The sequence below is a fragment of the Stenella coeruleoalba genome, assembly GCF_951394435.1.
Source record: "Stenella coeruleoalba genome assembly, chromosome: 7".
Lineage (NCBI taxonomy): Eukaryota > Metazoa > Chordata > Mammalia > Artiodactyla > Delphinidae > Stenella > Stenella coeruleoalba.
Genome location: NC_137153.1, coordinates 97,360,142 through 97,384,662, shown reverse-complemented (window position 1 = coordinate 97,384,662; position 24,521 = coordinate 97,360,142). Strand labels below are relative to the sequence as shown.

The following is a 24,521-nucleotide window of genomic DNA, read 5'->3' as shown; positions in this document are numbered from 1 at the left end:
GCACAAATTATTACGAAGTGTACTTTAAAGTTTTAAAATATTTTTTAAATGAGTGGATTTAAAGAAAAAGTGATCATATCATGACTGGTAGAACCTATCTATGCCAAAAAAATTTAACATAGTTCTAGGATTACTGGAAGTATAGAAAATACAACTTTAACCTGCGGGTCGTGAGCAACTGTTTGATTTAAGGGCAGTCATGACACTGGGCCCCTCATTTGTCCCCAGATGACTTTCCAAAGATTCCCAATCCCATCTGCACACTCTACTCCGGCCCCACTGGATTTCACACCAGTCCACCTACACACCCTGTGGTCTCCCACCTCCATGCCTTGTTTTGCCTAGACGCACCTTGTCGTCTCTCTCTGCCAGGCCAACCTCAAGCAGAATCAATCTCTCTCTCCTCTGGTCTCCGGCACAGTCTTGTGCACAATGCTTGCTATTATGACCTCGGCACCTTGTGTTACGATTTCTTTCAGGGGTGGTCCTAGGCAATGCCTTGGGTTTTTTTAATTATTTTTTTCTTTATTGAAATATAGCTGATGTGCCACATTATGTCACTTTCAGGTGTACTACGTGGTGATTTGACATTTGCATACATTATGAAATGATCACCACAATAAGTCTAGTAACCATCTGTCCCCATACAAAGTTATCACGGTAGTACTGACCGTATTCCTTAGGCTGTATATTACATCCCTGTGGCTTACTTATTTTATAACTGGAGGTTTGTCCCTCTTAATCCCCTTCACCTATTTTCCCCAGCACCCCCTCCTATCCTCTGTATCTATGAGTCTTTTTGTTTTGTGTTTTAGATTCCACATAGGCAATATCTTATTTGTCAACGTGCCCCGAGTCCCTAGCCTAGACCATTAAACAACTTTAAAAAATTAATAACTTAGAAATACCATTGAGGCATGCTAGGTTTAGAAACTTAAAGGCATAAATACTTGTCTTAATCATCGGGGATCATAGGCCACAAGGAGAACATGACTTTCCTCTCCCCACTGCACTCCTTGTACACCCCAACTAGGTGAGCTCCCCTTTTATAAGCTTCCCTGCCCAGTGCCTTCTCTTTCATAGCAGTGTTTGCAGTTTGCTATTATTTTCTGTGATTATTTGATTAATGTCTTCTCCCGGCAATAGACTGTAAGCTTCCTGTGGGCAGGATCACATCTGCCTGTGTTCACCATTGGCCTTTCAATCAATGCTCAGCACTGAGCCAGACACATAGCTAAATATCAGTCATACGAATGAATGAATGAGCTTTTCTCCACACACACACACACACACACACACACACACACACACGCACACACACCCCCCACGGGCTTCTAGCACCTACATTGTTGTAGAGATCACTGAGTAGGCAGATGGTTGACACAGACCAATGTAAACTCTCCTGTTTGTTTTTCAGACAGATTACAGTGGAAACATGATGCTTGCCAACTAGAAGGGGAGAAATTCAAAATGGTAAACGGAGCGTTCTCGCTCACGGGGCTCCATGAGGGCTTCACAAACACCAGGGAGCCAAAATAAATGTGTCAAAAGTCTACTCCAGCAAAAGAGAATTGACCGTGTCCTTTCAAGAATTTTCCCAGCCAGCGAGAATAAAAAGACTTTGAAGAGGACTCAGGAAACCAGGGAATATATTATCTGTGCCGACAGCTTCTCAGAACTGGGAGGACACTGGGACCACAGAAAGAAAGAAGAAGGAAGAATTGGTGTCCTACTAAAAGGAAGGCAAAGCCACTCTAAAAATTGCTTTTGTCTAGCCAGACAACAGATTTCCTAAAAGGATCAAAGCTACTCTACCAGCTCAGTTTTCAGCAGAGCTGCAGGGAGGGTGAAGGAGAAGAAATGTCTCAGCCTTGAGAGCTAGCAGATTTGTTGCTTTTTCCCTTTCTTACTTGAGAATATCTAGGCTGATGCCGTCCAGACAAAGTCAAGAAGGGACCCAACCATACAGATTAATCCTGGTACTTTGGAGCCACAAGGGACTGGCTCCACTCCCTCCTTCGTGTGACAGATGAAGAGTCCGATGTGCAGACAGAGCCAGTGACTGACCCCAGCTCACGCGAGCGTGAACTAGAGGCCAGACTGCCCAGTTTCGTGGTCAGGCTCACGTCCCTGCCCACCCTGCTCTGTGGCTGCCCCAGACCAAACATCAAGCCTCTTCCTGCCCCCAGCCCGCGTGCCAAACAGAGGTGATTGGCTGCAAGCTCTGCTTTCGGATCAGCCAGTTGAGGGCCACGTTTTAGCTCATCCATGGTCTTTATCAAAGTGGTTTTTCTATCCCGCGGGCATCCCTGAGGCATCCGCACTCAGTGCCACCTTGCAAACAAGCAGTGAGCCTCTTGGTACTATCTTTTCTTAAATATCTACTGGTTTTAGGCAACCTAAACTAATCAGGTCCCAGTGGTCTGGAATACCAGACAACACACGTTGACTGGTCCCGGAGCTCCTTGAGGGCAAGAGCCATTTTTTACTTACTGGTGCAGCTGCAATGCCAAGGCTAGCGTCTGGCTCACGGCAGGATGGCAAAATGGGAGGATATCCAAAAATGGCACAGAATCTGAAATTGAAGCCAGAAAGAACTGTGTTAGAATCCTTGGCCAGAAGCTTACAAAGATGCCCGACCTCTGTGGGCTTCAATCTTCTTATCTGTAAACCAACACAAATACCAACTACCTAACAGAATTGCTACAAGGACAGAAGATGACCGGCGGAGAGCATCAGCACACGGGACGCTCCATCAGTAGCCCTTACAATGACATCCTTCATCACTGTAGATGCAAGGAAAAGATGAAGTAAGGCAAATTTTTGTTTTTCGGCTGCACTGTGCGGCATGCGGGATCTTAGCTCCCCAACCAGGTATGGAACCCATGCGCCCTGCACTGGGAGTGTGGAGTCTTAACCACTGGACTGCCGGGGAAGACCCGTACGACAAATTTTTAAATTGGTTCTTTTCTAGACGCAAGAAATAAAGAAAAAGAAACAACAAACGCAATTAATTACCCAGCCTGTGAGTGGTCAGACTTTCCTCTGCTATTTATTGTCAGAGCTTAGGGCCCTGCTTTAAAGCCAGCCTTGCCTTATCCCAGCTTCTGCTTCATCTCCCACTGAAGTCATAACGCTGGGCTCGCTCTCTGTCTATTGACACAGAGAGCCTGTGAGTCACAAATTCAACAGGATGACTTTGCTGTAGTGTGATTGACTGGAAAATGTTCCCTCATCTGAAAAACTTTTTTTCAAGCAAATGGACATGCTTATTTTTGCAACATGGAGTGCAAGCTCTGTGTTTATTTGACGTTGGTCTCTGTGACATTCCAGCTTGGCAAGGGAGGGCTCACGACGTTCACGACCTGCCTTGCAAAGTGACATATATTTTTCCCTCTCCTTCTTCCTTGCTGCCGACTGTTATATCTAAAGCAAACAGTCGCAGCACAATAGTTAGACTGCACTTCAATTTGGTGTTTACTTGACATTTACACACAGGCCATGCTGGACAGCTCAGTCATTCCAGTACGGGGGCCCGGCCAGCAAGCACTGGATTCCACTTGTGCTCAACCCCAAGCAACACAATCCTGAACCAGCTAGATGATGTCTTGAGAAGTGCTTGCGCGGCTGGGTTTTACTCTTATGCCTGAATTAGTGTATGTTAGGGGAAGAGGTGTCAGAAGGTCCTCAGCCATCCCAGAGAACATCTCCTTGATCCAGGCAGGGCATATGGGTCTTCCTAATACCACCCCTCCTCCCTTTAAGACCAGCGCACACACTGTCTCCTCATTCACTCTAAGACAGATCTAATCTAGTCCCCGGTGCGAAATCTCCCCAGGACTGGGCACACATTACTCATCTGATTAACTTCATCTCCAGTTCACCCATTTCCTCCTCTGTATAATGGAATGAATGACACTTACATCACAGGATTATTGAGGGCACACATAGGCAAAGTACCTGAGGCAGGTTGAAGTGCTTAGAAGGTGCACTGAAAATGTTGGTTCCCATCCCCTCCTGAGGTCCGTGCTTCTGGTTGCAGGAGGGAAAGGGGCTCAGGGAAGGGCAAGTTATGGGGGTTCCTGTCAGTGCAGTTTGATGCAGGGATGGAGGCTGGGACTTGACTGGGAGCCAAGATACGTGTTCTATGGTCCCAGCTCTGCCAGTGTGTGTCACCTCTCCTCCCTAGGCCTCTGATTCCATACGTGCAAAGTGGAAGCCTCTGATTACATTCAAACATTGTCCCGTTTCCACACCCGCAAAATCTGGAGGCGGTCCAAACAAACTGCCCTACAAGGTTGACTAGCCCCAAAGCTGATATATGGAGACGCCAGTATTTCAAAGGAGTAGCAGGGAACTATACTCAATATTTTGCAATAACCTATAATGAAAAAGAATCTGAAAAAGAATATATATATATATATATATATATATATATATATACATATATATAATACTGAATCACTTTGCTGTACACCTGAAACTGACACAACACTGTAAGTCAACTATACTTCAATTAAAAATAAATAAAAACAAATGAACTTATTTACAAAACAGAAACAGACCCACAGACTTCAAAAACAAACTTATGGTTACCAAAGGGGAAAGTGGGGGGGAGGGATAAATTAGGAGTTTGGGATTAACAGATACACACTACTGTATATAAACTAGATAATCAACAAGGACCTACTGTATAGCACAGGAAACTCTACTCAGTACTCTGTAATAACCTATACGGGAAAAGAATCTGAAAAAGAATGGATATATGTATATGTATAGCTGAATCACTCTGCTGTACACCTGAAACTGACACAACATTGTAAATCAACTATACTCCAGTATAAAATAAACATTAAATTAAGAAAACAAACAAAAAACATAATACATACATACATACATAAAGGAGCAGCAAGAGAGTAAGATGCTAACACTCAGTGCTGGGCAGCACGTAATACCTTCACACCTGGCTAATGTGAATGGAAATGCTGATGGGGATGTAAATTGATGGGAATGTAAATTTTTTGAGGAGCAATTTGATAACGGGCGATGCTGTTAACCTAGTAAAACAATCTGTATAAATTGAGCCTAAGGAAATAAGCGAATACATCTAAGGGTGCACAAGGAAGTTCTGGAATAGTGAAAAATTGGAAACAATCTACATGACCATCGAAGGGAGACTGATTAAATACCAATATTAGGAACTACTAGGGTGTGTTTAAAAAATAAGGTATATCTATGCATTAACATGTACAGCTGTCTGTGGTACAGTGCTGAGAGAATATAAAAGCAAATTTACAAAGCTGTGTGCAAATGATAATTGGTATTTAAAAAATAAACTTTAATATTTCTATAGATGCATAAAAATCCTGAAAATTTGTACACCAAACTGCTAATCATAGTCATATCTAGATTAGCAGGATGTGGGTTCATTTTTCTTGGGACCACATTTATTGATTGATTTTTTAAGTAAGCAAGCATTAATTTTTTTATACATTTATTTATTTATTTTTGGCTGCGTTGGGTCTTCGTTGCTGCACGCGGGCTTTCTCTAGTTGCGGTGAGCAGGGTCTACACTTTGTTGCGGTGCCCGGGCTTCTCACTGCGGTGGCTTCTTTTGTTGCGGAGCATGGGCTCTAAGCGCACGGGCTTCAGTAGTTGTGGCTCGCGGGCTCTAGAGCTCAGGTTCAGTAGTTGTGGCTCACGGGGCTTAGTTGCTCCGCGGCATGTGGGATCTTCCCGGACCAGGGCTCGAATCCGTGTTCCCTGCATTGGCAGGCAGATTCTCAACCACTGCGCCACCAGGGAAGTCCTGCAAGCGTTAATTTTTGAAATCAGAAAAAAAAAAACTTTTAAAAAATAAAAGGAGCAAAGGAATTTTTATTAAACATAGTATATTCAACAAAAGTGTTTTCTGATTCTCCTTCTGATGCCCTGTTCAGATGACAGTAAAGGAACTGAAAAGGCAAAACCTACCAGGACAAAGAGAATGGGAGCTGGGAAGCAATGGACATATAGACACAAACTTAGATCAGAGGAAGTGAAAAACTAGGCACACTGATTCCAAGGTGCAGGACCCTTGGAAGGCTCAGGATGTGGAGACACCAAGTTACTCAGAAAGTAAGGTGCATGTGGGGACGGAAACAGGACTATTGATTGAAAGCCTATATAAGTAGCTGTTGGAAAATCCATTAATCTATCCATCCATCCACCCACCTACCCACTAATCCATCCATTCATCCATCCAAGTAGTCAAGCCCTAAGATTCCCCCGCTACCCGATGACTACTTTTCCCCCAACTTGAGAAGAAGATTAGAGCTTTATTCACTGAGGCAACTGATCTAAGAACTCTGGAGGGAAGCCGGCACAGCTGAGGACAGGAGCAAACAAGGATGACAAAAGGTCAGGACAAATAAGGAGAAGTGATGCCACAGGCTTCTTTCCCCACGTGGGCTCCAACAACACTGGCTGCCTCACTTACTTAGCTGCACAACCCTGGGCTAGTCAGTTTTTTTTTAAACTGTAAAATGGGGTTCACTTGTTAAACAAATATGTATTGAGCACCTACTATGGGCCGGCAAACTGCATTACGTTTTGGAATAAGAATAAGTCAGCCAGGGCCCTTGTCCCTTGAAGCCTGCATTCTAGCGCATCAGTGGCAGTGCCAACCTCAGAAAGTGCTCAGCGCAGTATCTGGTACCGTGTCTGACAGTCGTGATGTTAATTATTACTTAGAATGTCCCCACTCCTTCTGATTCCTGCAGGGAGAACACAGCAGACTCTTCCAGTACTCGCAGGAGAGACAAGCTTAGAACTTTGCCAAGAGTGTTTACCAGTATATAACTCTCCAGTGGTGAATTTGACTTTGAAACTCCCCGCTGTCCAACCTAAATCTGGACTGGCTTATGAAGGGTCAAGGTCACTGGCTTTCTAGATCGGATACAGCCCAAAAAAGGCCTTTGCAAGTCATGGCACGAATCCAAGAAGTGTGATTCCCAAGTTAATTTATACCTGGCCCTACTTAAAACAGTGTCTTTGTGAGGTTTTAGGTGAGCTTGGTCCTTAGTTGTTGCATCTGCCGTGATGCTGGGATATCCAGTACAGGGGGGTGGGTAGAATTTTGGGGAAAAGCTTTTTGGTCTTCAAACCAAGATACTGCATCATCTCCCAGTGTTGGGTACAACAGAACCAATTTCAAACTTATCAAATGGGGATAACTATGTCAGGTTTCATTGCTAGAGTGCAGAAGCTAACACTGATGGTGCCTTTCACACCCAATGTCTCAGTGCTCACAACAACTTTGTGAGGTAGGTACACTCATAGCCCCATTCCACAGACAAGGAAAGTAGAGGGCAGCTAGATGACATGCCCAAGTTCATCCAACTAGTAAGAGGCAGCACAGGGCCTGGAATCCAAATTCTTGGGTGGCCGTCCCAGCCATCTCCTCCTGCATGTCTGCACCTTCATCCCAAGCTTTTCCTTCATCCCCCATAAGCCAATGAATTCTGTCTGCCAAGACCTCTCCTTCACTGAGTTGAAGCAAGAGGGGGCAAAGAATCAAACTCAGATGATGACACTCTAATCCACACTAACACAGACCAAAGATACTCTTGCCTTTAAAGAAACCCAAAAGAGTCTCTATTTTAATGGAAAACCGAGTTTGCTGAATGAAACACAGAACGTTGAAATTCAACAGTTCAGTGTTTCCCGTAAACACTTGACTCTGAAATCTTTGTTGGGTAAGTGCAGCAATCCGAAAAATTCATCAGTAACTGACAACATAGACTGAGGGAGTCTCTGCATAGATTACCTTGTTGAATCTCTATTATGATGCTGGAAATTCCTCTAAGATTAGGTAACTATTCTAGGGCTTTCTCTTTCAAGAAGCTTCTGATCGTCCCTTGATAGAAGAAAAGCCTGTGTCTACATTTGAGCTAGCAACTTTGAAAAATACATCAAGCACAATGTGAGATATTTGAGGGCTGCCAGAAATTTATTCTGACCTTTTTTTTTCAACACGGACACTGGCCATCCTCCCAGCACTCTTCCCACCAGCCAGTATATTAAAATTGATTAACAAACACAATGTTTGTGAGAAAGAGCGAACCGCAGGATAATCAAATGCATTGTTATTACTTTTTAAAAAGTCATTTCCTTGGCCAGGAGTACATAATGTCAAATTGGCAAAAATAACCTATCCTCTTGTCTGGCCCACAAACTGGGAAGAAAATTAAACACAGAATTGTTTGTTTCTTGTTTACATTTCTCAGGGTGTGAAACACTCATTTTCAAACGCTCAGAATCCCTACACTTTCCATAGTGCAAAAATTTGACTTCCATTCTGATTTAAACCAGGGAACCATGTTTTCCTCAGAAGGGCGACATTGTACTGGTCTAAGAATATGAGGTGCAGAAACTTTATTTTCCTTCAGTTTTACTGAGATACAGTTGCCATGCAGCCCATGGAGGCTTTTAAATTAAGGAGATAGAATCTTCCAGAGTATAATAATGTTTTGCTTCTCTTTTCAATGCTAATCTTCCCTGGGGAAATTCTTTACCAGGCCAGGAAAATTTGGTGAACCAAGTCAAGGAGAAAATTCCAGGAACAGGTTTCTCTGCTGATTTGCCTTCTTTGCCGATTCATTTACTTTAAAGGCTAGATTTCTTTTCAAAAGCGTATAGTATAGTATCAGGATTCTTCTTGGGGCCTTGAAAACAATCATAGTTGATAAAAGATGGTAAATGTTAGACGCTAGTAATTTGTTAAGATAAATATTACTACTATGTATCTTATTCTTAAAAGATATTAGGCTGTACTTAGACATTTAAAAATAAACAATCTAAAAAGAGATTTTGGGTTTTGTTTGTTTGTATCCTCTTAACATCTCAGAACAAGCTGAGGAACACTGAAAAGCCCGAATTTAACATATTGCTGTCAGAATGGTTCAGGTCTTTAAGATAATCCCATTAGGTGTAGAATTTCTTTTTAAATAGCTTAAAGAATGTATGGGCCTCACATTTTTGGGCTAAGAATGTAGCTTAAGTGATCAAACCTAAAGGTTCATGAAAAAGATTTTAATTAAATTTCTGAGAATTGATTTTTTAACGTCTGCGATTCATTCTCTGCTCTAAAAACTTCAAAACCCAATGTTTGGGTTTTGAAAGGCAATGGATTTGGCTCCAGAAAAGAGTGGACACTTTCTCTGTCTGGTTTTGGTTTGGCTTTGGGTTATTTTTGTTTGTGTTTTGTAGTTTGTTTTATTACAATGCCTTGGCCTGGGCTGTTCCCTGGTTTTTTGTCCAACTGTTTTGAGAGAACAGAATTATGAAGGACTTTATTTTCTGTCTCCTTCATAGAATTTTTCAAAGAAGAGAAGTGGGTGGAAGAAGAGAAGGGACTGGAAAGCAGAGGACCGAGCCAGTGAACTCTCCACCAGAGACAGACGTTACTGACAAGATAAGGGCAGGGCTCAGGGCAGGGCTCCCAGATGAATCCTTTTACCCAGGCAGCTTTGCTGGCTCCCTTCATGCTACAATGTATACTCGCTGGGCATTTGTCCTAAAGACGCCCCAGTGGAACAGCAGCCACAAACAAGTCGGCAGATAATTGCAGTCGCTGGGTAAGTAGCACAGAGCGAGTGGCCACATGGCTCTATTAGAGCTCAGAGGAAAGAGGAGGAATCTAGCAGGGACTACACAGACCAAGGGACTATTAAGAGGCTCAGGAGTCTGAGGCCGTTGAGAGCCCGAGGGGAGAAAAGGCATTTCAGACGAGAAAACAGAGGAGGAAAATGCACATTGTGTATTCCGAGACTTGAGAGAGCATCCAGTTAAAGTTGAGGGAGGATGGGATCAGAGTCTGGAGATGATCCTGTTAGTCTGTCTAGAGCCAGAGTAGGAAGAGTTTGGTATACCAGCCTAAGGAGTTTGGTTTTGCTCCTTTAGGCAAAGGGGAGCTGATGGAGGGCAGCTGGGCAGAAATGGAACTGGTGGTGATCTGAACAAACTCGATTAGATCTGGCAGGGAAATTCCAGTGCGACTATGATTGTTTTTTATTTTTATTTTTATTTTTTTGGCCACGCGGCATGTGGGATACCTTAGTTCCCTGACCAGGGATCCAACCCGAGCCCCCTGCAGTGGAAGCACGGAGTCTTAACCACTGGACCACCAGGGAAGTCCCTCCAGGGGGACTGTGGGGGAGGTGGAAGAAGAAGACAACAGTTGGGACGCTTACAGCAGTAATTAAAAGTGATAAATGAGGAGGGCTTGAACCAAGGCAGCCCAACTTGATCGTAAGAGAAGGATAACAGAGATATTTAGGAATAGAAGTGGTCGAACTCTGCGGATGCCTAGATGCCCAGGTCAAAGAAAATGAGGCAGGAGTGGAGGGGAATCTAGGTTTCTAGCTTGGTAAGCTGGGGAAGGGTGATGAAATATGGTGGGGAAAATTATGGTACGCGTCTGAGTGGATTGAGGTTCTTGACCCAAAGGGGGATTAATGGGCACACAGCTGAGAGCTGAAAGGGAGGTCCTGCACTAAACACCTTACCTGGATAATTCCATTTATAGTCCTCATTATTTTAAGCAGTAGATACTATTAATATCCCCATTTTGTAGAAGAGAAAACAGGGAAAGTGAGGTCAAGGAGCTTGCCTAGCTAGAAAGCAGCAGAGCCAGAACACAGACCCAGGAAATCTAGTGTTACAGCCCACTTTCTTAACCTCTGCACAGGACTGAGGTGGAAAAGAGGCTGAGAGTTTACCAGGACATGGGAGTCACTCAGAGGTTGAGAAAAGCTTTGCCACCTTGAGAAAGTTGCAAGACCCTCTCCCAGTTATTTATCCGCAGGGATTTCATTTCAAAGCAGTGGTTACTTAAAAGCATCTCTTGCTTTCACCTTCTGAAAAAGCAGCTTTTCCCGAGTTCTGTGGCCTTTATGCACAGACACCAGGCCAGGGTGCTGCCAGGTACCCAGATCCAGTGTCCGATTCTGGCTGCGGAGTCCTTCCCTTGAAACACTACGTCGCCTCTTCAACCTATCACACCCCTCCATGGCTCCACATGAACCCCTTGGCACTAGATGGTTTCCATCACATCTTCTGCCAACTAATGCAATTTGTGCTGGGGGAAAAAAAATCTATTTTATAACTCCAAGGACATTATATAATCAACTTCCATACCACAAAACTTGTAGTATCAGTTTGCTGAAGTAAAGTCACAAGTATTTAATTCTCCTTGAAAGGGTGTCTTCCATTATTATTTCAGAGTGCAGTTTAGTCATCAAATGTATACTCAGCCTCATGTTTATAAATTATACAGGGCAGGGACTTAACTCTTCTGGACCTACCTGTTCTGAGGAGGAGAGGGAGGGTCGTAACCCTGATGTCACACCGGGCACCCGCCTTGAAAGGAGATGATTTGTGAACTTGAAGTTCTTACCTCTTTTAGAAATGTGGAGCAAACCTACAGATTTCCCTTTATGATGCAATCAGGAATAACCACAAAGTTGCCTGCCACAAAGAGGCACTGGCTTCCCTCCTCCAGAAAGCTGTTTGGAAACTACAAGTTGGTCTTTTTAATTGAGCTTCAGAATCTTCTCTTGATTATGACACAATAATAGTGGTTTTCCAATTCATCTGTGTAATATTGTTTTTTCATTGTGGTGGTTACTTTTGTCGAAGGGGAAGGGCTACTGCCTTAGATAAATGGGAGAAAAGCAGAAAACTCCTCATGCACTGGCTACCTAAATAGGAAATTCCAAGTCCTGACAAACATTTACATCATGAAGGTGATGGCTGCCAATCAAGGCTTATCCAAGGTCAATGCAGTTTAGGAACCTTGGCCTTGATGGTAAAGTGGATAACTTCTCCATGCAATCCTCAAGTCCTAGTATCCCAAGACATGTCTGCCATCACAATGAAAGGAACAGCGGAGGAGGTAGCAGGTATCTTTCTTTCTTGGTTCCTCCTTTTGAAAAGGGCAGTATTTTCAGAGTTAAAGTAACTGGCTGGCTCCTATGGGGTGGGGTTGAAACCCTCTAGGCCGCGGAGGAGGTTCGCGGGGGGGTTCCTGCCAAAGCATGCCCTTCCCCCAGCGGCAGGATCTCGCAGCCATTGGCCAAAGCCGGGCTGGAGGATGGAAGTCATCCTCAAGGGCTTCCAACTCTCCGGACTGAGCGGGATTCCTGGCCTTGGCATAAAGGGTCGAGTGGATTCATTCGGGGAGCGATGCATTCCAAGAATGCTTCTGTGGTTGGCAAGGAGTGGAAAAATCAAGGATAACAAATATTCTGAGGAAACCTAATAGGTACCAGGATCGCAGGACTCAAACAAACAAGGTGACGACTTAAAGTACGAGGTAACTGGATCTCGATGAGGGTGAGCGCACACTGCACAGGGCAGGGGCTTCGATCCTTTTCCCGGCCCGCCTCCTACCTTTTCTCTCCTGGGCTGACACCCGGACGGGACCGGCCGCGTTTACTGACAAGGGGGCTCGGTGGAAAGGGCGGGCGGAGCCCTGTGCTCGCCTGAATCCAAACAAAACACCTCGCAAGCCTACGTTTAGAAAGCGATACCGAACACCACACTCACGTTTAAAAAAAAAAAAACAGCGCTGTTCGCAGAGAAGATGAGGACGAAAACATTTCCCGGCTGGAAAATTACTGATCACAAACCAAGGGGGAGTGGGGGAGGGGAGGCAGTTAGAAGACTGAAATAACGACCGCCGTTTCCTCTTCTCTGCCCTGTGGGCAGGCACGGCTACCGCGAGCTCCGTGTGCCCTTTTCGGGAATCGGGGTCCCAGCGCACCGTTCCACTTTCTGGCACGGGGACACTTTCCAGCTAAGTCCCTTTCGGTGGGTTTGACCGCTCAGAGCCTAAGCCAAGGGAGAGTTGCCGTTTGACCTTTACCTCGCCATTTCACCTCTCTCTGACTCAGTTTTCTCATCCATAAAATGGAAAGGAGAGTTGCGTGCCTTGCAAAGTGCTTTGAGATTCCAGCTTGAAAGGTGTCCCCACGCCTCACGCCCTTCTCCTCTCCCCCACCTCACAAAGTGACTCTAGAGCCCTTTCACTCCCTCGCTCGCTCCTTCAAATATCAAAACTGTAGCTCCATTTCCAATTCCGGCCTCTTTCCGCCCTTTCCAGGCGGGGAACACCCCCTCCTCCGGCCTTCTCAGGCTCCCGGTCCCAGCCACGCAGCGCTGGGCACCCGCCTCTTCTCTGTTCCCCCACCCCCATCCGGCAGAAGAGCCCGCGAAGAACCGTGCAAGGCAAGGCCAAACGCCCGCACTGGAGCTCGGGCCCTAGAGCCGCGGTCCTGAGTGCGTATAAGAGGGACCCGGGCTAAAGGAGTCACGCGGATAATCGCGCTCTTCTCTAGAGCGCAGACAGCTCGACAAGCGCGTCCCGGGACTGGGGTGGGGGGCGCGTTACCGTCCCCCTTCGCCCCTACCGGCCTTCTCGACCGTGAACTTCGAACCCAAGGAGACGCCCATGGCGACACCGACCGTCCTGGTCTCGCGGCGACCGGACCCGCGCCCCGTACCCAGAGCCCCACGCCAGGCCCGCTGCCGCCACCGCCGCCGGCGTCAGCGCGGCTCCTGCCCGCCAGCTGCCGGGCTGGCGTCACAGACCGCTGGGCCCCGCCCGCGCCCCTCCCTCCTCCCCGCCCCCACGTGCGCCGAGTTTGTTTATTTAGCTGCCACGGCAACGCGCGGGGGGCTGCGGGAGGGAGGAGAGAAGAAAGGCAGGGGGCGGGGCCTGGCGGCGGGCCCCAGCACACAGCGGGTAGGAGGCGGGGGGGAGGGCGGGAGCCAAGAAGTTATAAGTAAGGAGCGCGCCGGCGGGCGCCGGCAGTTCCCCGGCCCGAGAGAACGAGCGCGGCTGCGGGCGCGCGGGGAGCAGAGGCGGTGGCGGGCGGCGGCGGCGGCACCGGGAGCCGCCAAGTGCCCCTCCCCGCCCCTCCGGCCCCCCACCCAGCCACCCGCCCGCGGCCAGCGCCCATGGCCGCGAGCGCCCCGCGCAGCCCCCCGGACTCCGCGCCCCGCGCCGCCGCCCAGTCCGCAGATCCGCGCCACCGCGGCCAGTCTCACCTGGCGGCGCCGCCCGCCAGCCACTCCGGCCACAGCCCCAGCGCCCACGGCGATAGCCGCGGCGACCGCGACAGCGGTGGCGGACGCTGCTGAGTCGAAGAGAGCGCAACCCGGCCACCGGACCTACTTTTATTCGCCTTGCTGATTGTCTATCTTTATGAGTTTACAACTTTTCTAAGAACTTTTGTATACAAAGGAACTTTTTAAAAAGACATCTCCCTTTTATATTTAATCCAAAGAAGAAGGATCTCGGGCAGTTTGGGGTTTTTGGTTTTGGCTTCGTTTCTAAGTTCCTTTTTTTCCCTCTTCTTTGACTTTGGGGTTCGGGTACCCCACTGCTTCGGACTCCCGAGGATCTTCTGGGGCCCAACATTAATGAGGTAGGTGCGGCGCGGGGCGCAGGGAGGGGTGAGGGCCGGTGGGACGCGCCAGAGTGGCAGTCGAGAGTGGCCCCTGACTCCTGCCCCTGTGTACTCCCCACCCGGCCCGCAGGCAGCCACCTGGCGAGTCTGACATGGCTGTCAGCGACGCACTGCTCCCGTCCTTCTCCACGTTCGCGTCCGGCCCGGCGGGAAGGGAGAAGACACTGCGTCCAGCAGGTGCCCCGAATAACGTGAGTGTTGCTCCGGGCCTTTGGGATCCTCCGGTGGACTTCTGTGGCTGGGGTGGGGACGGGCGGAGCCCTGGGGTCACCGAGAACCACCGGACGACGGGGAGGAGTGGCCACCGCACGGGCTCCGCAGCCTTCCCGGGATGGCTTCCGCGCCCTTGTTTCAGCTGTACATGCGTGTGGTCCGGACGCTGTGGAGCCGCCGGGGGTGCACACCGGGTCCGCACATATCCCGGAGCGTGCAAGCGGCAGGGCGGGAGGTGTCTGTGTACCCAGACGCTGGCTGGGCCAGAGTGAGCTTGGCGCGTAGGCGTCCCCTTGGCGAGGGCGCACCGAGAGAGCCTCGGTGTCCCAATTCCGGGGCGGCGGGAGCGTCCCCAGGATCTGGCGGGGGAGGGACCCAGGCTGGCGAGCCGCGGCGCTGGCTAACACGCAATCGGGCAGACACAACATAACATCCTCCATATCGACGCACCGCCTCTTCTCGGACCCGGGTGTGGGCCATGACTGCAGCGCTGGCACCCGTAGTCCCCGGGCGCTTCCTGCCTGCCCGGTCCCCGTGTCTAGGCGGTGTAGGCGCGGCGGGCCCACCACTACATTGGATGGCAGTTAGGGACAGCACTGACGGTCTCTCTCGCGTCCTGTTCCCGCAGCGCTGGCGGGAGGAGCTCTCCCACATGAAGCGACTTCCCCCGGTGCTTCCCGGCCGCCCCTACGACCTGGCGGCGGCGACCGTGGCCACCGACCTGGAGAGTGGCGGAGTCGGCGCGGCTTGCGGCAGCAGCAACCCGGCTCTCTTACCCCGGAGGGAGACGGAGGAGTTCAATGATCTCCTGGACCTGGACTTTATCCTCTCCAACTCGCTGTCCCATCAGGAGTCAGTGGCCGCCACCGTGTCCTCGTCGGCATCAGCCTCATCCTCGTCCTCCCCGTCGAGCAGCGGTCCTGCCAGTGCGCCCTCCACCTGCAGTTTCAGCTATCCAATCCGGGCCGGGGGCGACCCGGGCGTGGCGCCGGGCAGCACGGGCGGCGGCCTCCTCTACGGCCGGGAGTCTGCACCCCCTCCGACAGCGCCCTTCAACCTGGCGGACATCAACGACGTGAGCCCCTCCGGCGGCTTCGTGGCCGAGCTCCTGCGGCCCGAATTGGACCCAGTGTACATTCCACCACAGCAGCCGCAGCCGCCAGGTGGCGGGCTGATGGGCAAGTTTGTGTTGAAGGCGTCGCTGAGTGCCCCTGGCAGCGAGTACGGCAGCCCGTCGGTCATCAGTGTTAGCAAAGGCAGCCCGGACGGCAGCCACCCGGTGGTGGTGGCGCCCTACAGCGGCGGGCCGCCGCGCATGTGCCCCAAGATCAAGCAAGAGGCTGTCTCTTCGTGTACCGTCGGTCGGTCCCTAGATGCCCACTTAGGCACTGGACCCCCTCTCAGCAATGGCCACCGGCCTCCTGCGCACGACTTTCCCTTGGGGCGGCAGCTCCCCAGCAGGACTACCCCGACCCTGGGTGCCGAGGAACTGCTGAGCAGCAGGGACTGTCATCCTGCCCTGCCGCTACCACCGGGCTTCCATCCCCACCCGGGGCCCAACTACCCTCCCTTCCTGCCCGACCAGCTGCAGCCGCAGGTCCCACCGCTCCATTACCAAGGTCAGTCCCAGGGATTCATAGTTGGGGCTGGGGAGCCCCGCCCCGGCGGGGCACACAGGATGACGCTGACCCCACCTTCTTCACCCCTAGAGCTCATGCCACCCGGTTCCTGCATGCCGGAGGAGCCCAAGCCAAAGAGGGGGAGAAGGTCGTGGCCTCGGAAAAGGACGGCCACTCACACATGTGATTACGCAGGCTGCGGCAAAACTTACACGAAGAGTTCTCATCTCAAGGCACACCTGCGAACCCACACAGGTAGGAGGCCAGAAGCCGCGGAAAGGAGGGGGGCTGGTGTCCAGCCTCACCGGCTGACTACGGACACTCCTCGGGGCCTCCCTTGGGATGTGGGGCGCAGTCTATCTCCTCCATCTCCTGGATCACAGGAGAGAAAGCAAACCGGCGCCTACTATTGCTCAGGAGCCTTTTGCTGGGCGGATGGTATCAGTGCATGAAAATGCAGTTTTGTTAGGCCTTTGAAAGGCAGGGAGATTCCAGGCTGCATGTGGGCCTCTTCTAGCTTGAGCAAACCATTGCCCTTGTAATCAAGAAATTATACTTGGCAAAAAAAAAAGAAAGAAAAAAGAAAAAGAAAAGAAATTATACTTTGCAGCGCAAAAGCATGGTATTTTCTTAAATCAGTTTTTTGTTTTCTAGGCTATTTTTATTGCTTTTTTTCCTTTCCCAGTCTCACCCCTCCCCCTTTCTAGTCTTAACAATTAGGTTTTATTTAAATCCCAAGGACTTAATGGTTAGGCTTGCGGAGATTCTGGTTTAAGATTGTCACCGCAGAGAATTTGTTTGTGGATGTAAGTAGGTATATAAGGTCACTAAGGCACAGCAGTCATGAATAATGTTGGTACAGGAAAAGTAGCCTCCTGTCACTTTCTAGAACCAGTTCTAGTGGGATAGGATATTACTGATTTGGACCAGGAAGAGGCACTAGCAGCCACAGTTTCTAAATTCACTTCCTCCACAGCGATATCTTAGCTCAAAAGAATGAAAACGTTAGTCCAACAGAAGTATAGGTTTAAGTGGTCTTTCTTCTCTGTGATAAGCTATCTAACTTCCCCTAAAAAAAAAAAAAAAAAGAGCAAAAAATTCCTATATTCCTGCTTTACGATCTAAAATTTAATCTGGGCTTAAGAGGTATAAAGACCCTGGATCCTTTCGGAATGGGGTGCTTGGGGAGTTGGTTGAATGTCTGGCCTCTACGGCCAGTTCTTAATTCTTTCACAATCGCTTCCAGTGGCTTTATTTTCCTTTTCCAGGTGAGAAACCTTACCACTGTGACTGGGACGGCTGTGGGTGGAAGTTCGCCCGCTCAGATGAACTCACCAGGCACTACCGCAAACACACCGGGCACCGCCCCTTCCAGTGCCAGAAGTGCGACCGGGCATTTTCGAGGTCGGACCACCTCGCCTTACACATGAAGAGGCACTTTTAAATCCCCAAACAGTGGATATGACCCACACTGCCAGACGAGCATTCAGTATTTTTTACCTTTCACACTGTCTTCCCGGTGAGGGGAAGAACCCAGCTGGAAAGCACTACAATCATGGTCAAGTTCCCAACAAGTCAACTTGTGAATGGATAATCAGGAGACATGAGGCAACCAAATGACAAAGAACAGATGGGGTCTGTGACTGGATCTTCTATCATTCCAATTCTAAATCCAACTTGAATATATATTCCTGGACTTACAAAACGCCAAGGGGGTGACTGGAAGTTGTGGATATCAGGGTATAAATTAGATCCGTGAGTCGGGGGGGAGGGGAAGACCAGAATCCCTTGAATTGTTTCGATGCAATATAAGCATAAAGATCACCTTGTATTCTCTTTGCCTTCTAAAAGCCATTATTACGATCTTAGAAGAAGAGGAAGAAATTCAGGTACAGAAAATGTGTTTTAATAGCCTAAACGATGGTGCTTGGTGAGTCTTGGTTCTAAAGGTACCAAATGAGGCCAAAGTTCTCAAACTGCTGCATACTTTGACAAGGAAAATCTATTTTTGTCTTCCGATCTACATTTATGACCTAAGTCAGGTAAATACACCTGGTTTACTTTAACCTTTTTATGCAGACAGTCTGTTATGCACTGTGGTTTCAGATGTGCAATAATTTGTACAATGGTTTATTCCCAAGTATGCCTTAAGCAGAACAAATGTTTTTTTCTATATAGTTCCTTGCCTTAATAAATATGTAATATAAATTTAAGCAAACTTCTATTTTGTATATTTGTAAACTACAAAGTAAAAAAATGAACATTTTGTGGAGTTTGTATTTTGCATACTCAAGGTGAGAATTAAGTTTTAAATAAACCTATAATATTTTATCTGAACACTGTTTTTGGTTTTTGTTCTTCCCCTTGAAAAGCACATAACAGAAATTGCAGTTTAAACCCACTGGGTAGGCATGTGAAAAGCACACCAAAAAGCCAACTTTATCTCGACAGATTAAAAGACGACTTTTTAAAGACTAAACCTTACCTGGTTCAGGTTCCTCTTTCAAATGTACTTTAAAAAGTGCATGAAAGCAGTTTCCCTACCTATGAACTTCCAGGTAGAAAGAGCTCAATAATTCTTCAGTTTGCTCAGTTTAATATAAGAGTAGTTATACCCATTCACATTTTAAAAGATCTTTATGGTTTTTCTTTAAAATTAAATGAAAATATAAAAATCTCTCTTTCCAGGCCTGCCCTTGCACTCAGAACAATTTATGTAACAAAAGAACCTCCCCACAGTGGAAAACCCCAAAGAACATGGTTCCACAGTGCCCTCCTGAGGATTAAAGGATTCACTTATGCTTTGTGTAACAGATACGTTACTTTTAGTTATAGCCCCCAAAGAGGGCAGAACCAAAGTTTCTGACAGATTTTTAAAACTTCGTCAGTCCTCTGAAGATAAGCCAGCCCCATTGTTTCAGCTGACTGAAACTAAAGAGGCAAAAATGACTCAGTCACAAAACCAAGTGTAACGTAAATTCAAGTAGATCTTAAATGCTGTTTTTGTAAGTTGGTAGCATATTTCTCAAATTATTAAGGCTTAAAACTTTGCGGTGGATACCCGAGAATCTGAAGTTCATTTGTGGCTGTCACAAAATGGAAAAAGCATTTGTGACACTTGTTGACACTATATTTGTAATGGTAATGTGGGTGACTAATTAACATTGTCAAGCAGACAGAAGCTGACTGACATTTTCTTTAGACTGCTTATTACCTATCCATTATAGCTAGTGTTCAGAGGTGTGTTTGCACTGTGGGTACATTTTATAAATGGAATGAAAAACAGAAATTCGTAAGAGGCTCATGGTGGATCAACAGAAAGTATTTTCCTTGGCTTTTAAGAGTCCAGCACGACTGGAAAACATGGCATGTGTCTTAGCTTAAAAGAAAACAGGTGCATCAATAGGATGGAATTTTATGTGGCCAAGAGCATATTCAAAGCATATTTAATGACATGAAAAATGCTCATGGTATGTTAAGTGGAAAAAGCAGGATATAAGACTATAAACAGTATGATTCCAATTGTATAAGTTCAAATGTGTGTGTGCATTGAAGGAGAGAGAGAAGCAATCGAAAATTAAGAGAAAAGACTGGAAGGAAACACCAAAATATTAATACTGGTTTTCTCAGATTAAATTTTCTAGTTTCCAAATATTCTCAAGTAAGTGTCTATTTTAAATGGAGAAACGTTTTAAAAAGAGTACTGGCGCAATGAAAAGCTATTTATTTTAAAAAGCGCAATTAAAGCTATTTAAACAAAAAGCCTACATTCTAATACATTATTTTTGTATTAACTTGTGGTTCCTGCTCTTGGAATCCACCTTTCTCTTATATAGAGGTTTCTGGCACATAGTTTGTGTATGGAAAGTGTTTATCAAAAAGTTCTACCATTTTCATATTCACTAAGTGCCTATCATCTCAGGTAGAAGAAACGTCATTCATAAAATATCAAGACATTTTAAATGTATTCAAATTTTTCTGATGTCATAGGGAAACATCACTTGCATTAACTTTTTCTAACCTGAATAAGAAAGCTTCAGTATCTAAAATGAGGAAGATTTTCCAAAAATGTAACAGGACAAAACTATTCAAGATGCACAAATAGCTAAACTATTTACTTTAGTACCTATCAGTTCTGAGCTCCTAGGTGTACTGTTATTACTGCATTACAGAGCCGTTTATACTGTATAATAAAGACCACCTAATAATTGAGATGCCTGCTTATTACATTTTTCTCATGACATTTAATTTTATATGTCCTAGATTTTAACTTGTGCACACACACACACAGGATTAACAATAGCATTTCCTACACATCAACAGACTTTCAGTCTCTCTCTTTTCCAACAAAATGCCTTTTCCAGCAAAATATTCTTTCAACCTGAGAACCTGTTTGACTCCTACCGTCTTGTTTGGGTTTGTTAGAACAAAACAGGAACCTTCACCATCTCAAGTAGGATTGGTGGGGATGAATCCTCTTCCTTTCAAAAACTGTTCGTTTTTAGAAATAAGCAATGTTATTTCATATTTGGAGATTCACGACTTTTACATATAATTTCTTTACATATAAGAAAGTCCAGGTAAGTCAGTCCTTATGCTATGGAAGCAAGTCTGCAGGGAAAATACTAAAACAAGCCCGTGGTGGTACCCGCTGTACTTTGATCTATGGGGATATCTAAACTTAGCAGCTTAGGTAGCCACCTGTTCTATGATACGTTCTGGCTTCTGAAGCTCCGTTCAGCACAATAAGAATTTGTAGTCCTTATTCTCTCTCTTTCTCCCCACCTTCACCCTTCTCCCTCTCTTATAAAACGCATAGACACCATCCTAGACCTACACAAACCTTTTTTTGTGTATTTATTATTTTGTCATTTTATTTGTTACTATATATTAACCTTTTACGTATTTTATTTCCTCGTCTTTTCTTAGCACCTTTTACACGCTATTGTACAGTGACATGTTTTTATAGCGATAAGCTGAAGCTATGTACTTCCTAAAGGTCGTTTATGAAACTATCATTCGCCGTTCACATGCAGAGTACTCAGTCAATAATACCTCATACAAAACCACCAGGAACTCTCTACATAATGAACGCTGTGGAATATAGCACGGAATGTTCTACCTGTGAAAATGCAGAGAATACAGTTGCAATCAGAACGCTGTATAAAGTTTTTTTTTTTTTTTCACATTAAGTGAAACTAAAATGAAAGTTGAGAACAAGACACCCTTTGGAAGACTTTACCTTAAACAAAAAAGGAAATTTTGAGTAAATTTCTCACCATCTCCTAAAAAACTAACAAATTCTTAAATCCTTCTGAAGTACCTAGGGGTTCAATGCCCTGGTCACAGTCTAAACACAAAGGAAACCAACTGCTAAAATGTTAGCATAAACACAGAAAATCTTTCAGGCTGGTCTCTAGGCTACCATAGCCAGCTGACTTAGTTGAGGGGGAGGAAGTGCATGGGGTAGGAATCTCAGTCAAATTGCTTCTCTGGAAATATGAACGTAGGGAGCCTATCTTTTTAATTGTCTTCCACGACGCCAGTGCTGTAATATCACTTTTTCGAATTGCTTCAGTCTTCTCAACACCCTAAATGAGTCAGCATGTTGCAACCCATCTTCCCAAATGTCCTGTGCCACTTGTTCTTAAAGGAAAAGGAGGAAATAAATATAAATCTAATTTAATAGCAACGACAGGAAATAAATTCACACTTCCAGAATCCCTTTGACATCTGAGTATACCTCCTAGAACAATTTTCATTGATACAACACAATAATTATAATGATATCTCAGAGTATGAGGGCCATTTGCTATCCTTTTGTGTTTCTTTTCATGTCTATGTTACATGTTATCATCTAAACAGAATAAGAAATGAGAAGTAGCTCTTTATGGAGAGATAGATAAATAGACGGATAGATGAAGCTGCAGGTGGAGATTTGACAATTATCTAAAATCAATTAGGGCAAACAGTCAACCACATCCAGTCCAAGGTATCTGAGGCCAGGAGGTTGAGTGGGGTTACAACACCTATCTCACCTATAATATCTGTATCTGTACTAACTGGCACTAAATAACACATTACTGAATGGTGGTCAGATCATCATGAAATAAAGCCAATGCACTCAGGCACTTTACCCTGCACACCCTCTTAAAAGCTAAAATGGATAAATAACTTTACAGGGAAATTGAAGGAACTCTTAGATACACTTGCTGAAAGCCAAGGAGATATGTGAATTGGTGCAAACCATAAGCAGAGTCTCTTAGACATGATGCATGGAAGGATTTTTTCAGTAAAGACAAGAATACCTCTTTGCTGATCGGGTCACTTTTTGCTGGTGTATAGTCACCCCTTACTTCTGCACAACTCTGTGAGGTCTATGAAGCATTTACACACTCCATTACCTCAATTAAGCCTCACAACAAAAGGTAGGGGTGGGATTTCCCTCTCTCATCCCCATTTTATGGACGAGGAAACCGAGGTTCCCCTCACAGATTAGTGTTTTGTTTTTTTTTTCCCATTCTTGCTGACATACTCAAAGCATTTCTCTTCTAATGCTTTTGTCCTCAGTCTGCTGGGCAAGTAGGGCTACAGGCAAATGGATACACCCCAATTCAGAAGGATTTACTAACATCCAGGTTCTTCCAGTAAACCTGTTTAGGAGTTAAAAGCCCCAGATTTTCTGTCTCCCAATTAAGGTGCTATTTCCTTTGTCAAGGTAGACAAGATGGGGACGTTTCCTGCAGAAGTTTTCTGAGCTGGTCACTATGCCATGAATATGATCTATACTCTTAGTTTGAGGTGGAAGAAAAGCACCTGTTTCTGTCCCAGCACACAGTTCTCCTGGTCAAACAGATCTGGTCAAGCCCCTCCCTTACTCATTACCTTCCCAAGGTCCCTAGGGTGTACTGGATAAAGAGTTAAATTGTGGCCCCCAGCTGTCTGTCCAGTATCATCTCCTTAAGTACCCAATCACACCTTAAGTGTACCAGCCATGCAAAACTACTCTGGACCCCCCAACGCACTATGCCTGCTTCAGCCTTTGAGCCTTTGCTGGCAGGTGTTGGTCTCTGCTGCTTCTGGAAAGATCCATATTCCCCTGACAAGCACTTATATATCCTTCATAGCGAGTTCTTAATAAGCCCTCCCACCCCCTCAATCTAGATTTTTCGTTAAAATCATATCCTGGACTTCCCTCGTGGTGCAGTGGTTAAGAATCCGCCTGCCAATGCAGGGGACATGGGTTCCAGCACCTGGTCCGGGAAGATCCCACATGCCGCGGAGCAACTAAGCCCGTGCGCCACAACTACTGAAGCCCGCGCGCCTAGAGCCCGTGCTCCGCAGCAAGAGAAGCCACTGCAATGAGAAGCCCGCATACTGCAAGGAACAGTAGCCCCCGCTCACCGCAACTGGAGAAAGCCCACGTGCAGCAACAAAGACCCAAGGCAGCCAAAAATAAATAAATAAAATTTTAAAAATCATATCCATATAGACTACAAGATTTTATGCACACCATTATATATAAAGTAGATAAGCAACAAGGACCCACTCTATAGCACAGGGAGCTATATCTATATCTTGTAATAACCTATAATGGAAAAGGATCTAAAAAAGAATATATATACATGTATATATATCACACATACAAACATATATATATAATGTGTATATATATAACTGAATCACTTTGCTGTATACCTGAAACTAACAAAACATTGTAAATCAACTATATTTCAATAAGAATTTAAAAAAAAAAGACTTTATGGGTTTGGCTCCCCCAACAGACACGAGCTCCTGAAGGGTACTGGGAGCTTCCCTTCTTTGCCCTTGAATACCCACAGTTACTGGATTTAATTGAATACAACTAATCATTTATTGACTATTTAGCCCAAATCCTGGCATTTCTTCTTAGAGGACTCCTCCTTGTCAGGTGATTTTCGGCGTTGATTCTGGAAAGAATTTTGTTCATATGGGCGGGGGTTGATGTGTATTAGGGGAGGCAGATGGGTGTCAGGTGACCCACTGGAAGCAGTTAGGGGACAACTGGGCATGGCCTTCAGGAAGCCAGAATTTGGGAAAAGAAAATATCTTATTCTTCCCTTTGGAAAACCCATTGTGCCTCCTTTCAAGGGCAAAAATATAAGTGTATTGTGAACATGACAAACTATGAAGGTTT

The 24,521-nt window shown here is 46.1% G+C and overlaps 1 protein-coding gene and 1 long non-coding RNA gene across 3 annotated transcripts in view; one reads left to right on the top strand and one right to left on the bottom strand.

Moving 5' to 3' along the window:
• Window positions 1–2,499: 2,499 nt before the first annotated feature.
• Window positions 2,500–24,521, bottom strand: part of LOC307189434 — a 118,303-nt gene continuing 96,281 nt past the window's right edge. Inside the window, exon 3 of the long non-coding RNA XR_013829189.1 lies at window positions 2,500–2,575. This is a non-coding gene — a long non-coding RNA (uncharacterized lncRNA). The remainder of the gene's footprint in view (window positions 2,576–24,521) is intronic.
• On the top strand, window positions 13,832–18,826 carry KLF4 (KLF transcription factor 4). 2 transcript variants are annotated; one of them, XM_079926774.1, is made up of 5 exons: window positions 13,832–14,471; window positions 14,584–14,704; window positions 15,355–16,345; window positions 16,436–16,600; window positions 17,614–18,826. In XM_079926774.1, exons 1-5 carry the CDS (start codon window positions 14,467–14,469, stop codon window positions 17,787–17,789), a joined length of 1,458 nt encoding a protein of 485 aa, XP_079782900.1. In that variant the 5' UTR covers window positions 13,832–14,466; the 3' UTR covers window positions 17,790–18,826. The 2 variants fall into 2 exon arrangements, with proteins under 2 accessions (XP_079782900.1, XP_079782899.1); XM_079926773.1 differs by having other exon boundaries at window positions 15,355–16,600.